This window comes from Salvelinus sp. IW2-2015, linkage group LG4q.1:29 (assembly GCF_002910315.2).
Source record: "Salvelinus sp. IW2-2015 linkage group LG4q.1:29, ASM291031v2, whole genome shotgun sequence".
In the NCBI taxonomy this organism is placed as follows: Eukaryota; Metazoa; Chordata; class Actinopteri; order Salmoniformes; family Salmonidae; genus Salvelinus; species Salvelinus sp. IW2-2015.
The window spans coordinates 5,147,806-5,170,888 of NC_036842.1; the positions used below are offsets into that span (position 1 = coordinate 5,147,806).

Consider the following 23,083-nt stretch of genomic DNA (forward strand, 5'->3'; position numbering starts at 1 on the left):
CGTGTGACATCTGAAACCAGCTCAAAGCCTAGCATGAGGTGTGCAACTCTTTCTCTCTCCTTCCCTCTTTCTCTCCTTCTTTCTCTTTCTACCCCTGCAAACCATCCGGCCAGGGGTGAGCACAGCGTCTCCATGGCAACCTACCAGATAATCAGCACAGTACCAGAGTACCATGTGAACTCATTTCACCCACAAGACGATCTCAAATTGACCCTGGACCTGTAATTGTATCTGCGGGCAATACACTAATTTCACTGCGACCGCTGTCAGCCCTGATCCCAGGCCTGTAATATCCGACACTGGCAGAGGTCACTGAGTGCCTCCGGGTGGCCACACTCCTACATTATTCATCAGACGGTGCTGAGGTTTCTGAGTTGCTATAAAGAGAGACAGAGAGTGTGTGTGTGTGTGTGTGTGGGGGGGGTGGGAGGGTTGTACAGTGGGGTCCATAATTATAGGCACCCTTGATAGAAATGAGCAAAAAAGACAGTATAAAATAAATATTACAAATACTGAGCTATATTGTATGCTCACATATTTTTTTAAGTACATTATTTAAAATTAATATAATTGCTCAGAGAAAGACATTTTGTTTAACACAAAACATCTGAAAAAGATGGGTGTCAGAATGATTGACASCCCTGTTTTCAATACTCTAGCACTGTCCCCTTCCCAAGAACCATTATATTTTAGCCAAAACCCGGTTGCCTTTTCCAGGAGGCTGACACTTGGCCACAAGTGGATCWTCCAGCAAGACAATAACTCCAAGCACACATCAAAATCCACAAATAAATGGTTCATTGGCCACAAAATCAACATTTTGTAATGTCCATCTCAGTCTCCGGATTTGAACCCCATTAAAAACCTGTGGGTTGAATTGAAGAGGGTAGTTCATAAGAGCAGACAAAGGATATCAAAGATCTGGAAAGATCCTGTATGGAGGAATGGTTTAAGATCCCTCCCAATGTTTTCTCCAATCTAATAAAACATTTTAGAAAAGGCTCAGTGGCGTTATCCTCGGAAGGGGAGGGTGCTGGAGTATTGAAAACAGGGGTGTCAATAATTCTGACCCCTATCATTTTTAGATCATTTCTCCGAGCAATTTTATGAATATAAAATAATAAAAAAAATTAAGCATACAGTCATGTTTGCTCATCTGTGCATGTGTGAGCATGTGTGGGTGTGTTGTTGTGTGTTTCCACCCACCTAGACGTGTTCTCCAAAGTGCTCCGGACTTCATTCATCTGGTCCTTCCCAAAATACACCACTGTGAGGTGAACACGGCCATCCTGCCGCACACACACCTCTCTGCAACAACACACACAAACACATGAAGAAACAATGAATCAAACAGAGCAAGGGACTTATTATACACAATCCCAGTACAGAGAGGGCCAAGGGGAAAGGTAGCCTAGGTTGAAATCATTTGTTTTGCTTTCAGCAGACTTTCGCTAGGTAGGCTGAGACAAAAAGTTCAAAAGTATTTGAAGGAAAACACATATTGTAACGATAGAAGAGGTCAGTTCAAAATGGGGTTACAGCAAGATCAGAGAGTAGGTGGGTAGGTGCATACCAGTTGAGGCTGGTGGGAGGAGCTAAAGGAGGACGGGCTCATTGTAATGGCTGGAATGGAATTAATGGAAGGGTACCAAACACATTGTACTTATGGAAACCACATGTATGACTCCGTTCCATGGGTTCCATTCCAGCCATTACAATGAGCCCGTCCTCCTTTAGCTCCTCCCACCAGCCTCCACTGGTGCATACGGTATATGCACAGGCTACATACAGTATGTTACGTTTATATAGGAGTCCCACAATGAGGACCTGGCACCAGAMAGAAGCCTAGAGCGATCGATCTCCAGCACTAGTGTGACATTCTAGAACTCTAGCAGCAGACATTCTGATGGAGACACGCCAAATGTATATGCTGTGCTCAGTAAATGAGTCACATGGCTTCTGAAAGACTGTCAGTTCGACCTCACATTCCTCTTCTCTCCACGTGAATGCGCACACACACACACGCACACACACACACCTCCTCCCTTAAATATGGATGAGACCAAAGCGTTTGCTCAGCGACTCAGGGAACCTTTGTACAGCATGAACAGCACCACTATATCACAGGTTTCCTCTGAGTCCAGGGGGCAGTTTAATGTGCCGGGTTTAAGACGGCTACTAAGCAGGATTTGCCAGGAAAACCCCCCCCCTCAAAGCCTTGATAAGCAGCTGTGCAGGAGTGTAACAAATTACAGGAATGAAAGAGTCTCTAACAGACAGACATGCCGTGGCTATCAGAGTACAAACAGAACCTTTACCTCCTACAGTGGGGCAAAAAAGAATTTAGTCAGYCACCAATTGTGCAAGTTCTCCCACTTAAAAAGATGAGAGAGGCCTGTAATTTCACATAGGTACACTTCAACTATGACGACAAAATGAGAAGAAAAAGAATCCAGAAAATCACATTGTAGGTTTTTAATGAATTTATTGCAATGATGGTGGAAATAAGTATTGGTCAATAACAAAAGTTTATCTCAATACTTTGTTATATACCCTTTGTTGGCAATTGACAGAGTCAAACGTTTTCTGTAAGTCTTCACAAGGTTTTCACACACTGTTGCTGGATTTTGGCCCATTCCTCCATGCAGATTCCTCTAGAGCAGTGATGTTTTGGGGTGCTGGGCAACACGGACTTTCAACTCCCTCCAAAGATCTATTGGTTGAGATCTGGGAGACTGGCGTAGGCCACCCAGGACGTGAAATGCTTCTTACGAAGCCACTCCTTCGTTGCCCGGGCGGTGTGTTTGGGATATTGTCATGCTGAAAGACCCAGCCACTTTCATTTCAATGCCCTTAGTGATGAAGGAGGTTTCACTCAAAATCCACGATACATGGCCCCATTCATTCTTTCCTTACACGGATCAGTCGTCCCTGGCCTTTGCAGAAAAAACAGCCCCAAAGCATGATGTTTCCACCCCCATGGCTTCCAGTAGTTATGGTGTTCTTTGGATGCAACTCAGCATCTTTTCCTCAAACAGACCGAGTTGAGTTTTTACAAAAAGTTCTTTTTTTGGTTTCATCTGACCATATGACACTTCCTCCAATGCTTCTCTGGATCACAAATGCTCTCTAGCAACTTCAGACGGGCCTGGACATGTGACTGGCTTAAGAGCAGGGACACTTCTGACCACTGGCAGGATTTGAGTCCCTGGCGGTGTAGTGTTACTGATGGTAGGCTTGTTACTTTGGTCTCCAGCTCTCTGCAGGTCATTCACTAGGTCCCCCGTGTGTCGGATTTTTGTCACGTTCTTGTGGATCATGTTCTGACCCCACGGGGGTAATCTTGCGTGGAGCCCAGATCAAGGAGATTATCAGTGGTTGTATGTCTTCCATTTCCTAATTTGCTCCCACAGTTGATTTCTTCAACCAAGCTGCCTTACCATATGCAGATTCAGTTCTTCCCAGCCTGGTGCAGGTCTACAATTTGTTTCTGGTGTCCTTTGACAGCTCGTTGGTCTTGGCCATAGTGGAGTTTGGAGTGTGACTGTTTGAGGTTGTGGACAGGTGTCTTTTATACTGATAACAAGTTCAAACAGGTGCCATTAATACAGGTAACGAGTGGAGGACAGAGGAGCCTCTTGAAGAAGAAGTTCAGGTCTGTGAGAGGCCAGAAATCTTGCTTGTTTGTAGGTGACCAAATACTTATTTTCCACCATAATTTGCAAATAAATTCATAAAAAATCCTACAATGTGATTTTCTGGATTTTTTTTCTTCTCATTTTGTCTGTCATAGTTGAAGTGTACCTATGATGAAAATTACAGGCCTCTCATCTTTTTAAGTGGGAGAACTTGCACAATTGGTGGCTGACTAAATACTTTTTTGCCCCACTGTATATTCTGAATCCTTACTGCTGTGACAAACCAGGAATGTCAAACATGGATAACTACTGTATATTCTGTTTCTCGTTCCCTTTAACCCGGTTATTGCCTAACATTATCATAGTTAATACAAGTGAACATGCTTTTTAAAATTTCTTTATTAACCCTAATTTTACCTTTATTTTATTTTTAGGTAGGTTGCCCGGAAACACATTCTGATTTACCACAACAACCCGGGGAAAGAGTTACAAGGAAGAGGAGAGGGGCGAAAGGGCCAATAACACGCATGAATAACTGAGTGGCTCTCACCTGAAGTTGTGCATGAAGTGTCTGAACTTGTCGGCCCTCTGGGAGAGGGGCACTATGATGTTGATGGGGACGTTAGCCGTATCCACTCTCTCGTTCTTCACCTTCATCAGCGGTCCAAAGGGACGGAACAGAACCAGCTTCCTGAACTCACGGCTCTGGTCCCCTTTGAAGGTGAGCTCATACAGAGTGCCTTTGTCCTTCTCCGTCCGAGCGATACCTGGGGAAGGGAGAAGAGTGAGTTTACCCATACACATGCACACACCAGGGCTGTCAAATCCAGACACACACACGCACGCACGCACGCACGCATGCATGCACACACGCACACACACAGCTGAACTGCAGTTCAGTTTATTTGATTATTTGTTGTTATAATGTTGATTGCTATCCAGTAGTGCATCGTGGATAATCTGTCTGGGTTTGTCAACTGGTGAATATTTTCTCCACTTTGCTGCCTGAAACTGAAAGTTTTTCGAAAAGAGAAGGATAGTCCTTGGCTGTGTGGCCATGGGAGAGAGAGACAGACAGGGTATTTAAGACAGACCCAGAGAGACAGGGATAGACAGACAGGGCATTTCAGGGAGAGAGAGAGATACAGGACAAGGAGAGAGGGACAGACAGGGCATTTAAGTGAGAGAGAGAGCAACAGACAGGGCATTTCAGACCTTGGGAGAGAGTGACAGACAGGGTATTTCAGGCCCAGGGAGAGAGAAAGGGCATTTCAAGCCCAGGGAGAGAGGAGAAATACAGGGCAATTCAGGCCCACGGAATGAGAAAGGACAGCAGCAGACAGACAGACAAACAGACAGGCGACAGACAGACAGACAGACAGCGCAGACGACAGGCAGGCAGGCAGGCAGGCAGGCAGGCAGCAGGCAGCAGCAGGCAGACAGACAGACAGACAGACAGAGACAGACAGACAGACAGGACAGACACAGACAGACAGACAGACAGACAGACAGACAGACAGACAGACAGACAGACAAGACAGGACAGACAGACAAGACAGACACAGAGAGGAGAGAGTACCTGACCACTGTGATTGACCCAAATGAAGGAAATCTTGACTATGTACAGCCGCCGAAGGCAGACCTGGTCTCAGGAGAAGACAGGCTACGTGACACTGCCACAAATGAGGTGAAATGAGCAGCACTTCTTTACTCATGCCAAATGTATGACCATATTAGACACATATTTTCCTCAGTTACAGACCCACAAAGAATTCGAAAACAAATCCAATTTTCATAAACCCCATATCTATTGGGTGAAATACCACAGCGTGGTAGCAAGATTTGTGACCTGTTGCCACAAGAAAAGGCAACCAGTGAAGAACAAACACTATCGTAAATACGACTATATTTGTGTATTTATTTTCCTTTAACTATTTGCACATCATCACAACACCGTACTGTTAGGTTCAATAACATGGTAAAAAGTGAAGGGCAACTATGAAAAGCTCGTTTTTAAACCTGCCTCCTATGCTGAGTCTCCTCCTTACACATCTGGACAGCCAACATCTCGGTTGCTAGACAGGGCGTTAGTGATGCATGTTCTTTCTCACTTCATCTGACCTGACCTCGGCCCAAATTCCTCACTCCTCCCCCAACTGACGCTGTCCTGTTGACTTGTACCAGACTGTGGCCCTTCTCCTTTCCATAGGATACCTGATGTCTAACAAAACACGTTCTGCATTCCCGCTCTCCCTCCCTTCAATATTTCAAGTTTAGAAGTCAGAACCCATCAGTATATAGACATAATATCACATTTGAATGTCTTTATTGATTGTAATGTCACATTTTTTTATTTCACTATGTTTAGTATCTATATCACTTGCTTGGTAATGTAAACCAAAGCCCCTTAAATTGACATTGAAAATGAATTGAGAGTGAGCGGGGGGGGGGTCGAGAGGGAACGACAGACAGGGCATTATGACAGGGCATTTTTATGCCCAGAGAGAGATGGACAGAAGGGGCATTTCAGGCCACTGTAAAGATCCCCGGCCTCTCCTCTCTGCTCCTAGGTGGACTTGGCTGGGGCCCTGGGCCATCTGCCACTACGACAGCTGAAGGAGACTGGTCATGCATAGAGATCATACTCACACTGGATTTACAACGCCTCACAGTAGTTAATACCCAGACATATCACTCAACAACAATACAGTTTACTCAGTCCCCCCTTCACAGCTGTGCATTGTCAGTCAAAACCTCTTGTTCCAAAGATGACATGACTGGACTGAACAAAAATACAGCAAGTGTGTGAGGTTTGTCATCACGAAAGCAAAATTCTGTCCGAAATAATTATTTGAATTCTCTACAGAAAATGCTTGTACTTTATTCCCATTTCAAAACGTTCTACTTTCGATTACTTCAAGAATAAACAGGATTTTTTAAGTCAAGCAACAATGCAGTAGAATCTAGTGCAGTACCAAAATCCTCATACTGCAGGCTACTGTACTCTCCCGCTCAAACTACACCGATAGAAACACAGGAAGCTGCAAAAGCCGAGCGGAATAGCTTGTGATCCCCAGTCCGATAGTGGTAAGACTAACTTCCTGTGATAAGAGCCATCTTCTCTTAAATCTGGGGACAGGGTGAGCTGTCGTTCTGCCCCTGAACAAGGCAGTTAACCCACTGTTCCCCAGTAGGCAATCATTGTAAATAAGAATTTGTTCTTAACTGACTTGCCTAGTTACATTTAAAAAAAAATCTATTTTCACATCAGATCTTTTTCAGAGCTGATTTGATTGGTCTAAAGACCAATTAGTGAAAAAAAAGATTAGAACTGGGCTGCCTCTAAAAGCAGCTATAATAATTCACATTTCCTCTTGCTGCATGATTATTTTCCTGCTGTAGCAAACTGGCTCAAATTAAGATCCTACATCTGTACCACTCTATTTCCACCCAAACCCTCTCTTTTGCGTTCTAATTTGTTCTAGTTTGTCTCTCCCTCGCGTTTCCTTCGCTCTCTCTCCCCTTCTACTCTGTCCCGCTTATTCCTTGTTGTCTCGTTGCCCCACTCTCATTCTTTCTGTACGACAGCTGAGCAAACCCACCCAGGGCAGCTCCTGAAAAACACCATTCAGTGCAGCCAATGGGTAGTGTTCGGTATTTGTGTTCAGTCGCGGCTCGCTAACTGAGAATTGGCAGGGCTCTAATGCTCCCTTTGTAATCGTCAGCATCTCAACAAGCTTCAAGTTGTCTGAGTGAATGAAACGGTACTTGTCCACTGGTACAACTCATTTAAAAGGACGGGCAAGGAGACCTTCATTGCTAATATGAAGACAGTTCATTAACTAGCCTACACGGCCGCTTTCATTTTTGTTGTTGAACAATGGTTGTTGTTTGCTACTTGCTACACAGCCACGCCCAACTACAGAGTACTCTTTGGATTACTCAGGAACAAATTGGCTATCTACAGGGTCAAAACACATTCAAAGAGTTGATTTCCAAAACGCTATATCTACCAAATGTTTCACGTGTTTTTTTTCACCAGAAATGATTGCTTATGGGTACCTTCATGTGTGTAAAATATTACTGTTCTCAGATTTTTAGTTCATAGATTTTAGGTGTGTATTAAAAAATTTGTTCTTTTTGCAAAACGCTATATATCCATTGTTTAGCTGGATTAGAATGTTCGTATAYTCTATATTTGACTGTGATATGTGGTTGTCTCCCCTACCTAGCTTAAGATGAATGCACCAACTGTAAGTCACTCTGGATAAGAGTGATTCTGCTAAATGACGGAAATGTCAAATATAAATGTTTTACATATAGATCTCATATTACTGTATTGAGTCATTTTATTTTTAAATATTTGTTGTTACAAATGTATCATTTTTCTAAATTGTAGAATAATAGTGAAATCAAATCAAATTTTATTGGTCACATACACATGGTTAGCAGATGTTAATGCAAGTGTAGCGAAATGCTTGTGCTTCTAGTTCCGACAATGCAGTAATATCTAACAAGTAATCTAACAAATTCACAACAACTACCTTACACACACAAATGTAAAGGGATGAATAAGAATATGCACATATAAATATATGGATGAGCGATGGCCGTGCGGCATAGGCAAGTTGCAGTAGATGGTATGGAACAGTACATATAGTTGAAGTCGGAAGTTTACATACACCTTAGCCAAATACATTTAAACTCAGTGTTTCACAATTCCTGACATTTAATCCTAGTAAAAATTCCCTGTCTTAGGTCAGTTAGGATCACCACTTTATTTTAAGAATGTGAAATGTCATTAAAAAAGTAGAGTGATTTATTTCAGTTTTTATTTCTTTCATCACATTCCCAGTGGGTCAGACGTTTACATAGACTCAATTAGAATTTGGTAGCATTGCCTTTAAATTGTTTATCTTGGGTCAAAYGTTTTGGGTAGCCTTCCACAAGATTCCCACAATAAGTTGGGTGAATTTTGGCCCATTCCTCCTGACAGAGCTGGTGTAACTGAGTCAGTTTTGTAGGCCTCCTTGCTTGCACACGCTTTTTCAGTTCTGCCCACAAATTTTCTATGGGATTGAGGTCAGGGCTTTGTGATGGCCACTCCAATACCTTGACTTTGTTGTCCTTAAGCCATTTTGCCACAACTTTGGAAGTATGCTTGGGGTCATTGTCCATTTGGAAGCCCCATTTGCAAACAATCTTTAACTTCCTGACTGATGTCTGAGATGTTGCTTCAATATATCCACATAATTTTCCTCCCTCATGATGCCATCTATTTTGTGAAGTGCACCAGTCCCTCCTGCAGCAAAGCACCCCACAACATTATGCTGCCACCCCTGTGCTTCACGGTTGGGATGGTGTTCTTCGGCTTGCAAGCATCCCCATTTTTCCTCCAAACATAACGATGGTCATTATGGCCAAACAGTTACATTTTTGTTTCATCAGACCAGAGGACATTTCTCCAAAAAGTACGATCTTTGTCCTGATGTGCAGTTTTTTATGGCGGCTTTGGAGCAGTGGCTTCTTCCTTGCTGAGCGGCCGTTCAGGTTATGTCAATATAGGACTCGTTTTACTGTGGATATAGATACTTTTGTACCCGTTTCCTCCAGCATCTTCACAAGGTCCTTAGCTGTTGTTCTTGGATTGATTTGCACTTTTCGCACCAAAGTACATTAATCTCTAGGAGACTGAACCCATCTCCTTCCTGAGTGGTATGACGGCTGCGTGGTCCCATGGTGTTTATACTTGCGTACTATTGTTTGTACAGATGAACGTGGTACCTTCAGGCGTTTGGAAATTGCTCCCAAGGATGAACCAGACTTGTTTTTCTGAGGTCTTTGCTGATTTCTTTAGATTTTTCCATGATGTTAAGCAAAGAGGCTCTGAGTTTGAAGGTAGGCCTTGAAATACATCCACAGGTACATCTCCAATTGACTCACATGATGTCGATTAGCCTATCAGAAGCTTCTAAAGCCATGACATCATTTTCTGGAATTTTCCAAGCTGTTTAAAGGCACAGTCAACATAGTGTATGTAAACTGCTGACCCACTGGAATTGTGATACAGTGAATTATAAGTGAAATAATCTGTCTGTAATCAATTGTTGGAAAAATTACTTGTGTCATGCACAAAGTAGATTTGCCAAAAGTATAGTTTGTTAACAAGAAATTTGTGGAGTGGTTGAAAAACGAGTTTTAATGACTCCAACCTAAGTGTATGTAAACTTCCGACTTCAACTGTACATATGAGATGAGTAATGTAGGATATGTAAACATTATTAAAGTGCCGTTATTTAAAGTGACTAGTGATACCTTTATTAAGTCCATTTATTAAAGTGGCCAGATTTGAGTCTGTATGTTGACAGCCACTTTATGTTAGTGATGGCTGTTTAACAGTCTGCTGGCCTTTGAGATAGAAGCTGTTTTTCAGTCTCTCGGTCCCAGCTTTGATGCACCTGTACTGACCTCGCCTTCTAGATGATAGCGGGGTGAACAGGCAGTGGCTCGGGTGGTTGTTGTCCTTGATGATCTTTTTGGCCTTCCTATTACATCGGGTGCTGTAGGTGTTCTGGAGGGCAGGTAGTTTGCCCCCGGTGATGCGTTGTGCAGACCACACTACCCTCTGGAGAGCCTTGCCTTTGAGGGCAGTGCAGTTGCCGTACCAGGCGGTGATACAGCCCGACAGGATGCTCTCGATTGTGCATCTGTAAAAGTTTGTGAATGTTTTAGGTGACAAGCCAAATTTCTTCAGCCTCCTGAGGATGAAGAGGCGCTGTTGCGCCTTCTTCACCACACTGTCTGTGTGGGTGGACCATTTCAGTTTGTCCGTGATGTGTACGCCGAGGAACTTAAAACTTAAACAGGTTATTTTCCTGACACCACACTCCGAGGGCCCTCACCTCCTTCCTGTAGGCCGTCTCATCGTTGTTGGTAATCAAGCCTACCACTGTAGTGTCGTCTGCAAACTTGATGATTGAGTTGGAGGCGTGCATTGCCTCACAGACATGGTGAACAGGGAGTACAGGAGAGGGCTGAGAACGCACCCTTGTGGGGCCCCAGTGTTGAGAATCAGCGGGGAGATGTTGTTTCCTACCTTCACCACCTGGGGGTGGCCCGTCAGAAAGTCCAGGACCCAGTTGCACAGGGCGGGGTCGAGACCCGGGGTCTCGAGCTTGATGACGAGTTTGGAGGGTACTATGGTGTTAAATGCTGAGCAGTAGTCAATGAACAGCATTCTTACATAGGTATTCCTCTTTTCCAGATGGGATAGGGCAGTGTGTAGTGTGATTGCATCGTCAGTGGACATATTGGGGCGGTAAGGAAATTGGAGTGGGTCTAGGGTATCAGGTAGGGTGGAGGTCATATGATCCTTGACAAGTCTCTCAAAGCACTTCATGATGACAGAAGTGAGTGCAACGGTCATTTAGTTCAGTTACCTTAGCTTTCTTGGGAACAGGAACAATGGTGGCCATCTTGAAGCATGTGGGGAGAACAGACTGGGATAGGGATTGATTGAATATGTCCGTAAACACACCAGCCAGCTGGTCTGCGCATGCTCTGAGGACGCGGCTAGGGTTGCCGTCTGGCCCGGCAGCCTTGCGAGGGTTAACACGTTTAAATGTTTTACTCACGTTGGCCACGGAGAAGGAGAGCCCACACATTTTGTGTCTGTTATTTGAACTCTGTGAAGCATTTATTTGGGCTGCAATTTCTGACATGCAGTTAACTCTAATGAACTCTTCAGCAGATGTAACTCTGGTTCTTCCTTTCCTGTGGCGGTCCTCATGAGAGCCAGTTTCCTCATTGCGCTTGATGGTTTTTGCGACTGCACTTGAAGAAACTTTCAAAGTTCTTGCTTATTTGAGCTTTTTTTTGCCATAATATGGACTTGGTCTTTTACCAAATAGGGCTATCTTCTGTATACCACCCTGTCACAACACAACTGATTGGCTCAAACGGATTAAGAAGGAAAGAAATTCCACAAATTCACTTTTAACYAGGCACACTTGTTAATTGAAATTAATTCCAGGTGAATAACTCATGAAGCTGGTTGAGAGAATGCCAAGAGTGTGCAAAGCTGTCATCATGGCAAAGGGTGGCTACTTTGAAGAATCTAAAATACATTTTGATTTGTTTCACACTTTTTTGGTTACTACAATGATCCATATGTGTTATTTCACCGTTTTGATGTCTTCACTATTATTCTATATCGCCTTTTGGAAAGAAACTCTTAATTCCTTATGAGTATGTTTAAGAGCCGATACCTGAACAAGTATTTCAAGGGAGAGATAGAGGTACATAAACAATTATGGGTTTTCAGTATATTGTTGGTATGTCGACACACACAGACAGACACAGATAGACACCACACGCAAAGGCAGGCACACACACACACACACACACACTTTCCCTCTCCCAGGTACACGTAGGAATTAGTCCGACATGGCTCCAGTAAAGATGTTGACCTTTCAGAGGAAGCGTACACCCTCTCTGAGCTTGTAGAGATGCTACACACTGAATGGAAAGCAGCTCTACTCATTTCCTACTCCAAATCATGCAGGACGAGCTGGATATCCTGGCTGTGGCTCTTCAGCACCTCTATTATGGCTATCGCACAGCAAAGCAAAACAACAACAACGAAAAAACAAGAAGGAACACACGAACATGTTCGTTACGGATGTAGTTTACCRGAGAAAATATAGAAACAATCGTTAGATTTTCTCCGTTGGAAATGAGGATGTGCTGATTATTTATTTGTTTCCGGCTGGAGTTCAATTTGGTGAATTCATTGTTWTGATCATTTTCATATCATTTTTATTACAACCGTGTCAGTATTCCAATAGTTCAACAGCCACTCCACAATGTAGCTATTGTAAGCTGTCGTACAATAGTGTGGAGCAGAACCTTGTATATATGCCAWACACAGGAGGCTACTGAGAGGAGGATGGCTCATAATAATGGCTGGAACGGAGCAAATGGAATGGCACCAATTTGATACCATTCCACTTATTCTGCTCCAGCCATTACCACGAGCCCGTCCTCCCCAATTATACATACATATCATTATGGCTGTATACATATGGCTCTGGTATGGAGCTTAGTGACTCACCTTCTATGAAGTCTGATGGTGARTAGACCTTGGTGGTGTGGCCCTTGTCTGCTCCGTCTCGGGGTGTGTTGAGGCTCCGCAGGGCTGTCTCCAGYGCTTCACTCAGCTCATCCCTCCGGTCCTTCCTCACGGGCTTCTCCTCAGGGTGCCTTGTCAGGCCCATCTCCAGCTGGTACACCCTCTGCAGGGTGAAGCTCTCAAAGGGCACCACGGCGTACTCATTGGGTATTCTAGTACCCTGGTGGACCTCCGCCCGGCCCAGCTGACTGCGAAGGAACTCCTGGAGGTCTGTGTGGCTCCTGTCAGCCCCAGGCCCCTGGCCCCCCTCCCCGAGGGCACCTCCTCCTGGGGACTGTCCGCCCTGGCCTCTCCCTGCCGCCCGCTCCATTGTCTCTTGAACTCCTTTGAGTTGCTCACTACGCTCCTGCAGTGCTTCTTTTAACTGGGCGATCTGCTTCTTCAGACTCGCCATGTGTAGCTTGTGCTGCTCCTCACGCTCCGCTAGCATGGCCTGGTAGTCCTCCCGCCCCGGGGATCCGCTCTGAGCCGCCCCTGTGCCCCCTGCTGCCCCTACCCCCAGCCCTGGGTGTGGCAGGGCGTGGCTCACCAGGTTGTCCTCGGAGTGGGGGCTGCAGGTCATGACGTAGAGGAGGGACAGAGAGCAGCACACTAGGACCAATAGCACGCCCACACGGGACACCCAGGCCAGCAGACCCCTCCGCAGCATCCCGCTATTACCCAGAGGATCCAGGGATACACACACACACACACCTTACCCTCCAGCAGTCTCACCGCCCACTAAAATATGATTGTCTTTGTGATTGATATTAATGTCTGACTAACCAAAGAAGATCCGCCTGAATGATCATTTGGGCCATTATAAGGGACATCTCAACATTGCTCATACCATTGTCTGGATTCCTCATCCGTATGTTTGCGGTCAAGGGTGAGGCCCATTGGTCATGTCCCCTTCTCCTTCGCCCCTGGCTGGGGCCCAGTAAGGTTTGACGAGGTCCAGAACCTGGCTATTTCTATTTCCGATCCGGTCATTGGTAACAGACGCCATTCATCAGTGACTTCATCAGTGACTCACATCACATATGGTCCCACTACTTTCACTGTGCACCCTGCTCTTTCCTTCATGTCTGATGCTGCATTACAGGCCCCTGAGAGAATGTCTGTCTGGGATTCGTTGTTTATTCCACTGGACTCATGTTGAGGGGTGATGACACATGATTCGTCTTCCTGGACCTGATTGAGTAAACTGCATAGAGGAGTGAGAACACAAACCACATCCCTTAAAAGAAAGTGAATGAACATTTTGGGTTGTTCGCAGTTTCTTCATGATGTATATATCTTCCATGAGTCGCCTTCGAGAGAGAGAGAGAGAAAACTCAGTTGGTATGAAAGCGCAGTTAAGGTTCATGAGTATATGGTATCATCACTATCATTAACATCCCATAGTCATCATAATCAATTTCTTCAAATCTCCTTCATCTAGACATATGTCTTGGTATATACGATTGCTTGGCTCTCTGTAAATGAAGAGCTTCACCTTGTGGTAAAGTGCAGTATAAATCTGTGATGTTTTATTTTCAGAGATAAAAAAAATTGTCATAAACATGGGAGGGCTAGAGGTCTGCATGAGGTCTAAGGTCTATTGCATGAGGATATAGGGAAGGAAAGTAGTTTCAATATCTAACTCAGATTATAAAACATGCCACTCAATTTGAAATGTTTACTTTGATATGAACTGAAAGCATGGCTTTCTACCTAGCGACACAGCCAAGCCAAGCATCTCGCAATCCCTTTAACTGCTGAATAACAATGTTTGCTAGTGATGACAGTGTGGCACTATGGGGGCTGTTCTAAAAGCATTAAGGACTGTAGACGTATGTGGACACTTCTGCCTGCCTCTCCTCTCACTGTGGAACAACTGGATCAGTAGGAGACAAGCAAACACAAAACAAGAAAATGGGCCATTTACACACCCACACAAACACTCTCTCTGTCTCTCTGTCTTTCTCTCTCATCCACAAGAAAATTTCCTTAATCACATTAAGGAAGACTGTATGGACAGAGATAGAAAAAGACTGCTTGCCTGTAGGCCTATGTTTCCAAGCCTGTGGGCACGTGTTGTGCAGGTGATGGTTTATTTGTGTGTGCTGTGCACGATGGAAGCACGGATCCACGTGTGTTTGTGAGTGTAGTTACTGTGCAGTTAGTGTGTCTGTACGCATATCTCCCTGTTGACTCACCACACAATGATCTATTTTATACTGTACCAGTCAAAAGTTTGGACACACCTACTCATTCAAGGGTTGTTCTTTATTTTACTATTTTCTACGTTGTAGAATGAGAGTGAAGACATCAAAGCTATGAAATAACACATATGGRATCATGTAGTAACCCAAAAAAGGGGTTAAAAAAATCAACATACATTTTATATTCTTCATAGTAGCCACCTTTTGCCTTGATGACATCTTTGCACACTCTTGGCATTCTCTCAACCAGCTTCACATATGCTGAGCACTTGTTGGCTGCGGTCCAACTCATCCCAAACCATCGCAATTGGGTTGAGGTCGGGTGATTGTTTAAGGCCAGGTCATCTGATGCACTCCATCACTCTCCTTCTTGGTCAAACAGCCCTTACACAGCCTGGAGGTGTGTTGGGTCATTGTCATGTTGAAAAACAAATGATAGTGGGACTAAGTGCAAACCAGATGGGATGGCGTATTGCTGTGATAGCCATGCTGGTTAAGTGTGCCTTGAATTCTAAATAAATCACAGACAGTGTCACCAGCAAAGCAACCCCATACCATCACACCTCCTCCTCCATGCTTCACGGTGGGAACCACACATGCGGWGATYACCCGTTCACCTACTCTGCATCTCACAAAGACACGGCGGTTCATRCAAAATCTCTAATCTGGACTCATCAGATCAAGGGACAGATTTCCACCGGTCTAATGTCCATTGCTTGTCAAGTCTCTTCTTCTTATTGGTGTCCTTTAGTAGTGGTTTCTTTGCAGCCATTCGACCATGAAGGCCTGATTCACGCAGTCTCCTCTGAACAGTTGATGTTGAGATGTTGAGATGTGTCTGTTACTTGAACTCTGTGAGAGAAAAAAAATTGGGGCTGCAATCTGGGGGTGCAGTTAATGAACTTATCCTGGTGTCACAATTTCAATGGTGAATTGAAGGAGTCAAGTGCAGAAAACAGGGTAGTTCCTTTGCAAGTGGAAATATTTATTTCACCCAGAAATACTCTATGAGAMGGCTACGCCACACAACACAGGGCGCGTCAAAAAATACAGTCCAACATCAAAAGAAGACTGAAWCCACTACATAGAAAAAATCACCATCAACCAACAGAATAACAAGCCCGCACAAAAGACGGCGGGCCAACTGGGTTTAAATAACCCCCTAACCCTAAACACAAAACAGGTGTAACCAATCAGACAAACCTAAAGGAAAAAAGAAAAGGGGATYGGTGGCAGCTARTAGGCCGGAGACGACGACCGCCGAGYGCCGCCCGAACGGGAAGAGGCACCATCTTCGGCGGGATTCGTAACACCTGGGTTACTCTGGGTTTTCCTTTCCTGCGGTGGTCCTCATGAGAGCCAAATAAAAKATATTATGATTTGTTTAACACTTTTTTGGTTACTACATGATTCCATATGTGCTATTTCATAGTTTTGATGTCTTCACTATCATTCTACAATGTAGAAAATAGTCCAAATAAAGAAAAACYCTTGAATGAGTAGGTGTGTCCAAATATTACACTTTAAACGGTAGGCTCAATGCAGCCTGCTACTAATGAAAGGACCAGTTATGTCAGAATACCGGGCTGTATAGGTCCTGTGCTCTGTGCCTGGGCTGCTGGGTCAAACCAGTCGCCGATGTTTACATAAGCATTTACGAAATGAATGCATTATGTAGGGATTATGAATGTGCTACGTACGTAGACACCATTGAAAAAAAGTTCCCAGATGACTTTGCCCTTCCTGTAACAGCGCCATGGCCACTTTAGATCTCAAGAATCTAAAGTGGCTTCTTCCTCTTGTCTCCTCTCCTTCATCATTGCTGGTCTGAGATTGACTGAAATAAGTGAAAACAATGTGGGGGGAGCCTGAATAATAGAAATGAACTTTCACCTGCCTGGTTATGTTATGAACTGCAAAGGAGACAAGAGGATGTGACGTTACGACTATTGAGATGTAGCCTGTGAGTCCATATAGCCTCTAATTACCAGGCATCCTTCTAGCAGCACAGRGATTCCCATGCCACAGAGCCAGGGACTGGGGTTGGGAGGAGAGACTGAATGAATGGTGACTCACAGCCAAACCACTGACTCTCACTGACTGTGTCAATGGATAGATTCACTGGTTGTCATTTAACTCCCTAAGGGAACGGACAGGGCTGTCATACCACAATATATAACCTCTACGTAGCACATTCATAATAACCTCTAAATCATATTACGGGATGACGTGTTCTTCTCTAACATTCATAATTAAATGATGATTTATTATTAAATTACAGCATCATCATACTGATTCTATCTACATTTAGTACAATGTAACCCTCATGTGAAACTCAAATAAGATAATTACGAAAAGTAACATCTAAAGAACGCCTAACATCTACATCTACTTCTGAGAACTCGGRTAATTTGTCAACTGACCTACAAGTCTTGACTTAATTTCCAACTGAAGTAAAACAAACTGGCATTGTATTGCAGTCAGGAAATGATGTGCCTTTTTTTCTCTCATTTTGGCACATCTCATCTCAGCAGTGGCCACTGTCCAATCAGAGAGAAGTAACTGTGGTGACACAGTTTACATGAGTTTAGTCACCTCTGATTTGTGCTGTTGTGCCTAAATAGTTACGTACCACAGTGGGTTCTGTCTTACAGTTACTGCTGTTACTTCTGCTCATGTTTCTGACTCTCTCCCGGGATTTGCATGACTAAGAGTGATTGGTTTGTTCCTTTGGAGCAGTAAAGCCAGATTCATGTTTATGCAGAATATTTAATTACACAGTGGCTAAATCTGAATCATTATATGATCATTACGCAAACAGTGTTTATAAAGATTTATAAACGCTTGTATACAAATGTAAAAATGCGATAGATAGATATAGAGAGAGAGACAGACAGACAGACAGACAGACAGACAGACAGACAGACAGACAGACAGACAGACAGACAGACAGACAGACAGACAGACAGACAGACAGAGGAAAAACAGATTGATAGAGAGCGAGCGAGGGAAAAGAGGGAACGGCAGAAAAGAGAGCGAGGTGAGGTGGCGAGTCGGGCGGGCGATGATCAGATTGGGACGCCTCCTGTGTTCAACGCTGAGCGGCATCTGGCTTTGGCACAGAAGCGACGCCCCCTGTTAGAGCGGCTTCCTGGCTACATTGGTGGTGGAGTGGCGTGGAACTGTGCTCGCCGTTCTGTGGGTGGGAGGTGGTGGTGTGTGTGTCTTTATAGTCCCGTATAGCTCAGTTGGTAGGGCGTTGCGCTTGCAACGCCAGGGTTGTGGGTTTGATTCCCATGGGGGACCAGTATGAAGGAGAAAAATATGAAAATGAGTGCACCTACTACTGTAAGGGCGTCTGCTAAGTTAGTCGGATTTAAAAATGTTAAATGTACTGGGGCTACGTCAAACTAATATTTACATGTACCTGGGGGAGGGAAGAATGTTGTGTGGGGGGGGGGGCATTATTATTATAAATAGTGACACGTTCTGGCCCATTCCCAGACAGCAGTCACAGTTATGCAGGAGAAATAACTCCTGAAACAGAGAAGGGAGGTTGGGAGGTTTGAGGGAGTTTGAGGAGGGTTGGGAGGTTTGGAAGGGATTTGGGAGGTTTGGGGGGATTGGGAGGTTTGGGAGATTTTGGGTGGTATTGGGAGGTTTGGGAGGGATTTGGGAGGATTGGAGGTTTGGGTGGATTTGGGAGGTTAGGCAGGATTTGGGAGGATGGGGAGGATTGGAGGTTTGAGGGGGCGGGAGGGCTTCTGACAGCCTTCTTTTTCTCCTCAGTAGAAGAGACTGTCTCTGTGAAGTGTGAAGTATGATTCCATCGTGCACAGCACACGGCTTGGAAACATAGGCCTACATGCAAGCAGTCTCCAAATGTACAAACAGTAGTTCAATGTGTGTGTGGTGTGTGTGTGGTGTGTTGGGTGGTGTGTGTGTGTGTGTGTGTGTGGTGTGTGTGTGTGTGTGTGTGTGTGTGTGTGTGTGTGTGTGTGTGTGTGTGTGTGGTGTGTGTGTGTGTGTGTGTGTGTGTGTGTGTGTACCCACGTGCGTTACTAATATCATGAAGCAGAATGTACAATAATTTACCATAGTGATCATTTCAACAAGACACATTCGTTACATACATCCCCGTAAGGCATAAGCAGTGGTCGGTCTGTAATCACTATAAACAAGAAAATTAACCACAGAAACACACCACAAGGCATGATTCTGACCCTATTAAAAATACTCTGTGATCTCTGTATTTCTTCTGTTATTTTCCCTTAGGGAACGTACATAGGCTTTTACAGCGAATCTGTCTGAACTGGTCGTGGTAAAAGGAGGATGTTCTACTGTGACATACAGGAAAAGCTCCAGGTGGGGCTGCCGGGCCGCGCCACCTGGTTTCACTGCCTTACCATAACCCCATCATCAGGTCCATCCCTGAGAGAAAGGAGGAGAGCACGCAAAACCAGTCCCAGATGTCATTGGAGAGCAGTCCTGGGTGCACGTTTCGGACCAAGTTTTTGGAAAACCTGCTTTAGAGAGAAGGAAAAAATGGAGGACAGGGTTAGAGGAAGAAAGAGAGAGGGGAGAGAAAGAGAGCTAGAGTGATCTATAGAGAGAGAAAGAGAGGGAGGGTTAGAGGTAGAGAAGGGGCTTTTTGATGTCTCTCTGGCCCTCAGGTGATTCTCCTTCCCCTTGATTAGGCTTACTGGTAGCTGGTTTCCTCAGTGCCAGACCCAAGCCGTATCCTAGCCTACCCTACCCACCGTCTGGCCCACTCAGCTCTTAAAAAAAAAAACATCTGTTCTGCTACACACTAAACACATCTCTCAGTTGCACACTCCATCTCTCTATCGATGTACAGTACACACAAAAGCACACATTGACATACAACAAAGTCACAAAGTATTTCAAATGGTAGACCTATACCCTATACTTAGTAAACACAAAGAGAACATAACATCATACCTGGGTATTGAAACAATCGATGTGTACCCTCACATTCTTCCAGATGCTCACAGCTTCTCTCAACTAGGCTGTGTCTTTATAGGTACTACAAATAGTGCAATTAGTTCTGCATGTACATTGCTGTGAAAAAGTAGGTTCCCTTTATTTAATATTAGGTTTCGGTTGAAGATCTGATAACATTCAGTATCATAAAATATGCAAAAGTAGAGAAAATGAGAAAGTGGTCAAATACTTTTCCACAGCAACGTAAGTACTAATCTATATTTGCCTAAAACAGTGGTACTTGAACCATAAACACTATAAAGTTGCCTTTCATAAAACAATGCACAGATGAGGAAAATTAGAGGGCACATCCTTAGTGCATCACAATAAAAAGTCACAATGTTTTTAATACTGCACAAAAATCCATCCCTATAATTACAACTGTTTAAATAATGTGTGAGAAGGGATAGCTGGGCTTGATTTCAGTGTCTCTGGGCTTCAAACCCCACATCCTGCTGTCTTTTGGTTGTTCCTCTAGTCCCCTCAAACTCAACTCTAGACCTCAAAGCCAGTTCCACCGCGTTTTTTCATTCTTCCCCTCTAATCAGGGACTGATTTAGACCTGGGACAACAGGTGAGTGCAATTAATGATCAGGTAGAACAGAAAACCAGCAGGCTCCGGACCTCGTAGTGTAAGAGTTGAATACCCCTGCCCTAGTCTATATTATCGATTTCCTATCCCATCGTCACTGACACTCAGAGGGGCAGGAGGTTGGGGAGGTGCTTGTGACAGCCTATAGTTTTCAGTGATAATATACTATACGTGTACTAAATGTGTGTGTTCTGCCCTCAGTGCCTTGGCACTCACCACCCGTGTCCGATGATTGCCTGAAAACAGATGAGCTCATTCAGCATGACCATCTAGCCGCAGGTCACGTCTTATCTGCACAGATGGCATGGCTGTATGACACTCAAAAGACATGCACGCAAGATCACACGCACGCACAAACTGTCATGCACCCCCACACACTTCTTTCCCCTCCGCTTTCCAGCTGCCCGTKAAATACATGACGGACCGGATTTCTGGCAAATTAAAGCGCAGATTCCAGCGACCTTTTCCAAGAAAACGGTGTAATACTTTGGCCAGCAATGCCAGCCTCCATTCACTGATCTGGGAATAGGATCAGTGAATGGAGCCAGTGTGGATACATGTGCACTTGACTGGTAGCCAAGACTACTGGTTACATAACACAATGAGAGGTGGAGTTAGTGTATGTGGCCAGAGCTGGTGTGTGTGTGTGGAGCTGGGTCGATGAGGGCGACTCATCCTCTGAAATCTGGTCATTATGGAGACATATCTCTGTGGAGATCACATTACTACTGATCATAATGAACACGTGATAAATCACACTGGCCAGATGGACTCAAAATGTATATTCCAAATGGCACCCTAATGCCTATATAGTGCACTACTACCCATTTGGTCCTGGTGAAGTTTATTAGGTACACCCATCTAGTACCGTGTTGGACCCCCCTTTGCCTCCAGAACAGCCTGATTTCTTTGGGGCATGAAAATGTTGCTCAATTGGTGGCAAGGGACCTAACGTGTGCCAGGAAAACATTCCCCACACCGTTACCCCACCGCCACCAGCCTGTACCGYTGAAACCAGGCAGGATGGGGCAATGGACTCATGCTGCTTATGCCAAATCCTGACTCTGCCATCAGCATGATGCAACAGGAACCGGGATTCGTCGGACCAGGCATTGTTTGTCGCACCATTCTCAGTAAACCCTAGACACGGTTGTGTGGGAAAAGCCCAGGAGGCCGGCCGTTTCTGAGAAACTGGAACCACGCTCAAAGTCGCTGAGGTTACTCATTTTAACCAGTCTAACATTCCATCTAACAGTAACTGAATGCCTCGATGCCTGTCTGCCTGCTTTATATAGCAAGCCACGGCTACATGACTTACTGTCTGTAGGAGTGAATTATATTCTTGAACAGGGTGGTGTACCTAATAAACTGGCGATTGAGTGTATATCAGTGGACTGTACTTCAGAGATGGACTGTACTTCAGAGAGAGGATGACTAACACCTGATCTGTGTAACATGAGCTAAACGTCACATCAGCACCACCAGCAGGCCAGTAGAGGACTAACTAGTGAATATTTCACACAGTAAACAACAGTACATCTCTAACAGATGGACATTGGACTCACACACAGATGCAGACATATAATGTATTGTTGTATTGAGCATCTCACTAAGGTAAATCATACCCTCCTAAACAGAAAGTTAAGTGGACAACATACACTACATGGCTCGTTGAACATCTCATTCCAAAATCATGGGCATTAATATAGAGTTGGTCCCCCCTTTGCTGCTATAACAGCCTCCACACTTCTGGGAAGGCTTTCCACTAGGTGTTGGAGCATTGCTGCGTGAACTTGCTTCCGTTCAGCCACAAGAGCAGTAGCGAGGTCGGGCATTGATGTTGGGTGATTAGGCCTGGCTCGCAGTCGGAGTTCCAATTCATCCCAAAAGTGTTGGATTGGGTTGAGGTCARGGCTCTGTGCAGGCCAGTCAAGTTCTTCCAGACCAATCTCGACAAACCATTTCTGTATGGACTTCACTTTGTGCACGGGGGCATTACCATACTTTGTGCACGGGGGCATTGCCATGCTGAAACAGGAAAGGGCCTTCCCCAAACTGTGACACAAGGTTGGAAGCACAGAATCGCCTAGAATGTCATTGTATGCTGTAGCTTTAAGATTTCCCTTCACTGGAATTAAGGGGCCTAGCCCGAACAATGAAAAACAGCCCCAGACCATTATTCCTCCTCCACCAAAACTTTACAGTTGCCCCCGTGCATTCTCCTGGCATCCRCCAAACCCAGATTCGTCCATTGGCTGCCAGATGGTGAAGTGTGATTCATCACTCCAGAGAACACGTTTCCACTGCTCCAGAGTTCAATGGCGATGAGCTTTACGCCACTCCAGCTGACACTTGGCATTGTACATGGGGATCTTAGGCTTGTGTGTGGCTGCTCGGCCATGGAAACTCATTTCACGAAGCTCCCGATGAACAGTTCTTGTGCTGACATTGCTTCCAGAGGCTTCACAATAAC

At 44.7% G+C, this 23,083-nt stretch overlaps 1 protein-coding gene across 3 annotated transcripts in view; it reads right to left on the bottom strand.

The window, feature by feature from the left end:
* LOC111961295 (chondroitin sulfate N-acetylgalactosaminyltransferase 1) overlaps window positions 1-23,083 on the bottom strand; it is a 36,718-nt gene that overhangs the window by 10,309 nt on the left and 3,326 nt on the right. The window contains exons 2-5 of one of the 3 annotated variants that reach the window (XM_023983453.2): window positions 19,421-19,537; window positions 12,751-14,120; window positions 4,189-4,405; window positions 1,207-1,308 (exon numbers count right to left, since the gene is read on the bottom strand). In XM_023983453.2, the coding sequence (XP_023839221.1) occupies window positions 1,207-1,308; window positions 4,189-4,405; window positions 12,751-13,477 (1,046 nt within the window). In that variant the 5' untranslated portion in view covers window positions 13,478-14,120; window positions 19,421-19,537. Of the gene's footprint in view, window positions 1-1,206; window positions 1,309-4,188; window positions 4,406-12,750; window positions 14,121-19,420; window positions 19,541-23,083 lie in introns of all 3 variants that reach the window. The other 2 variants (XM_023983454.2, XM_023983451.2) reach the window with 2 other exon arrangements.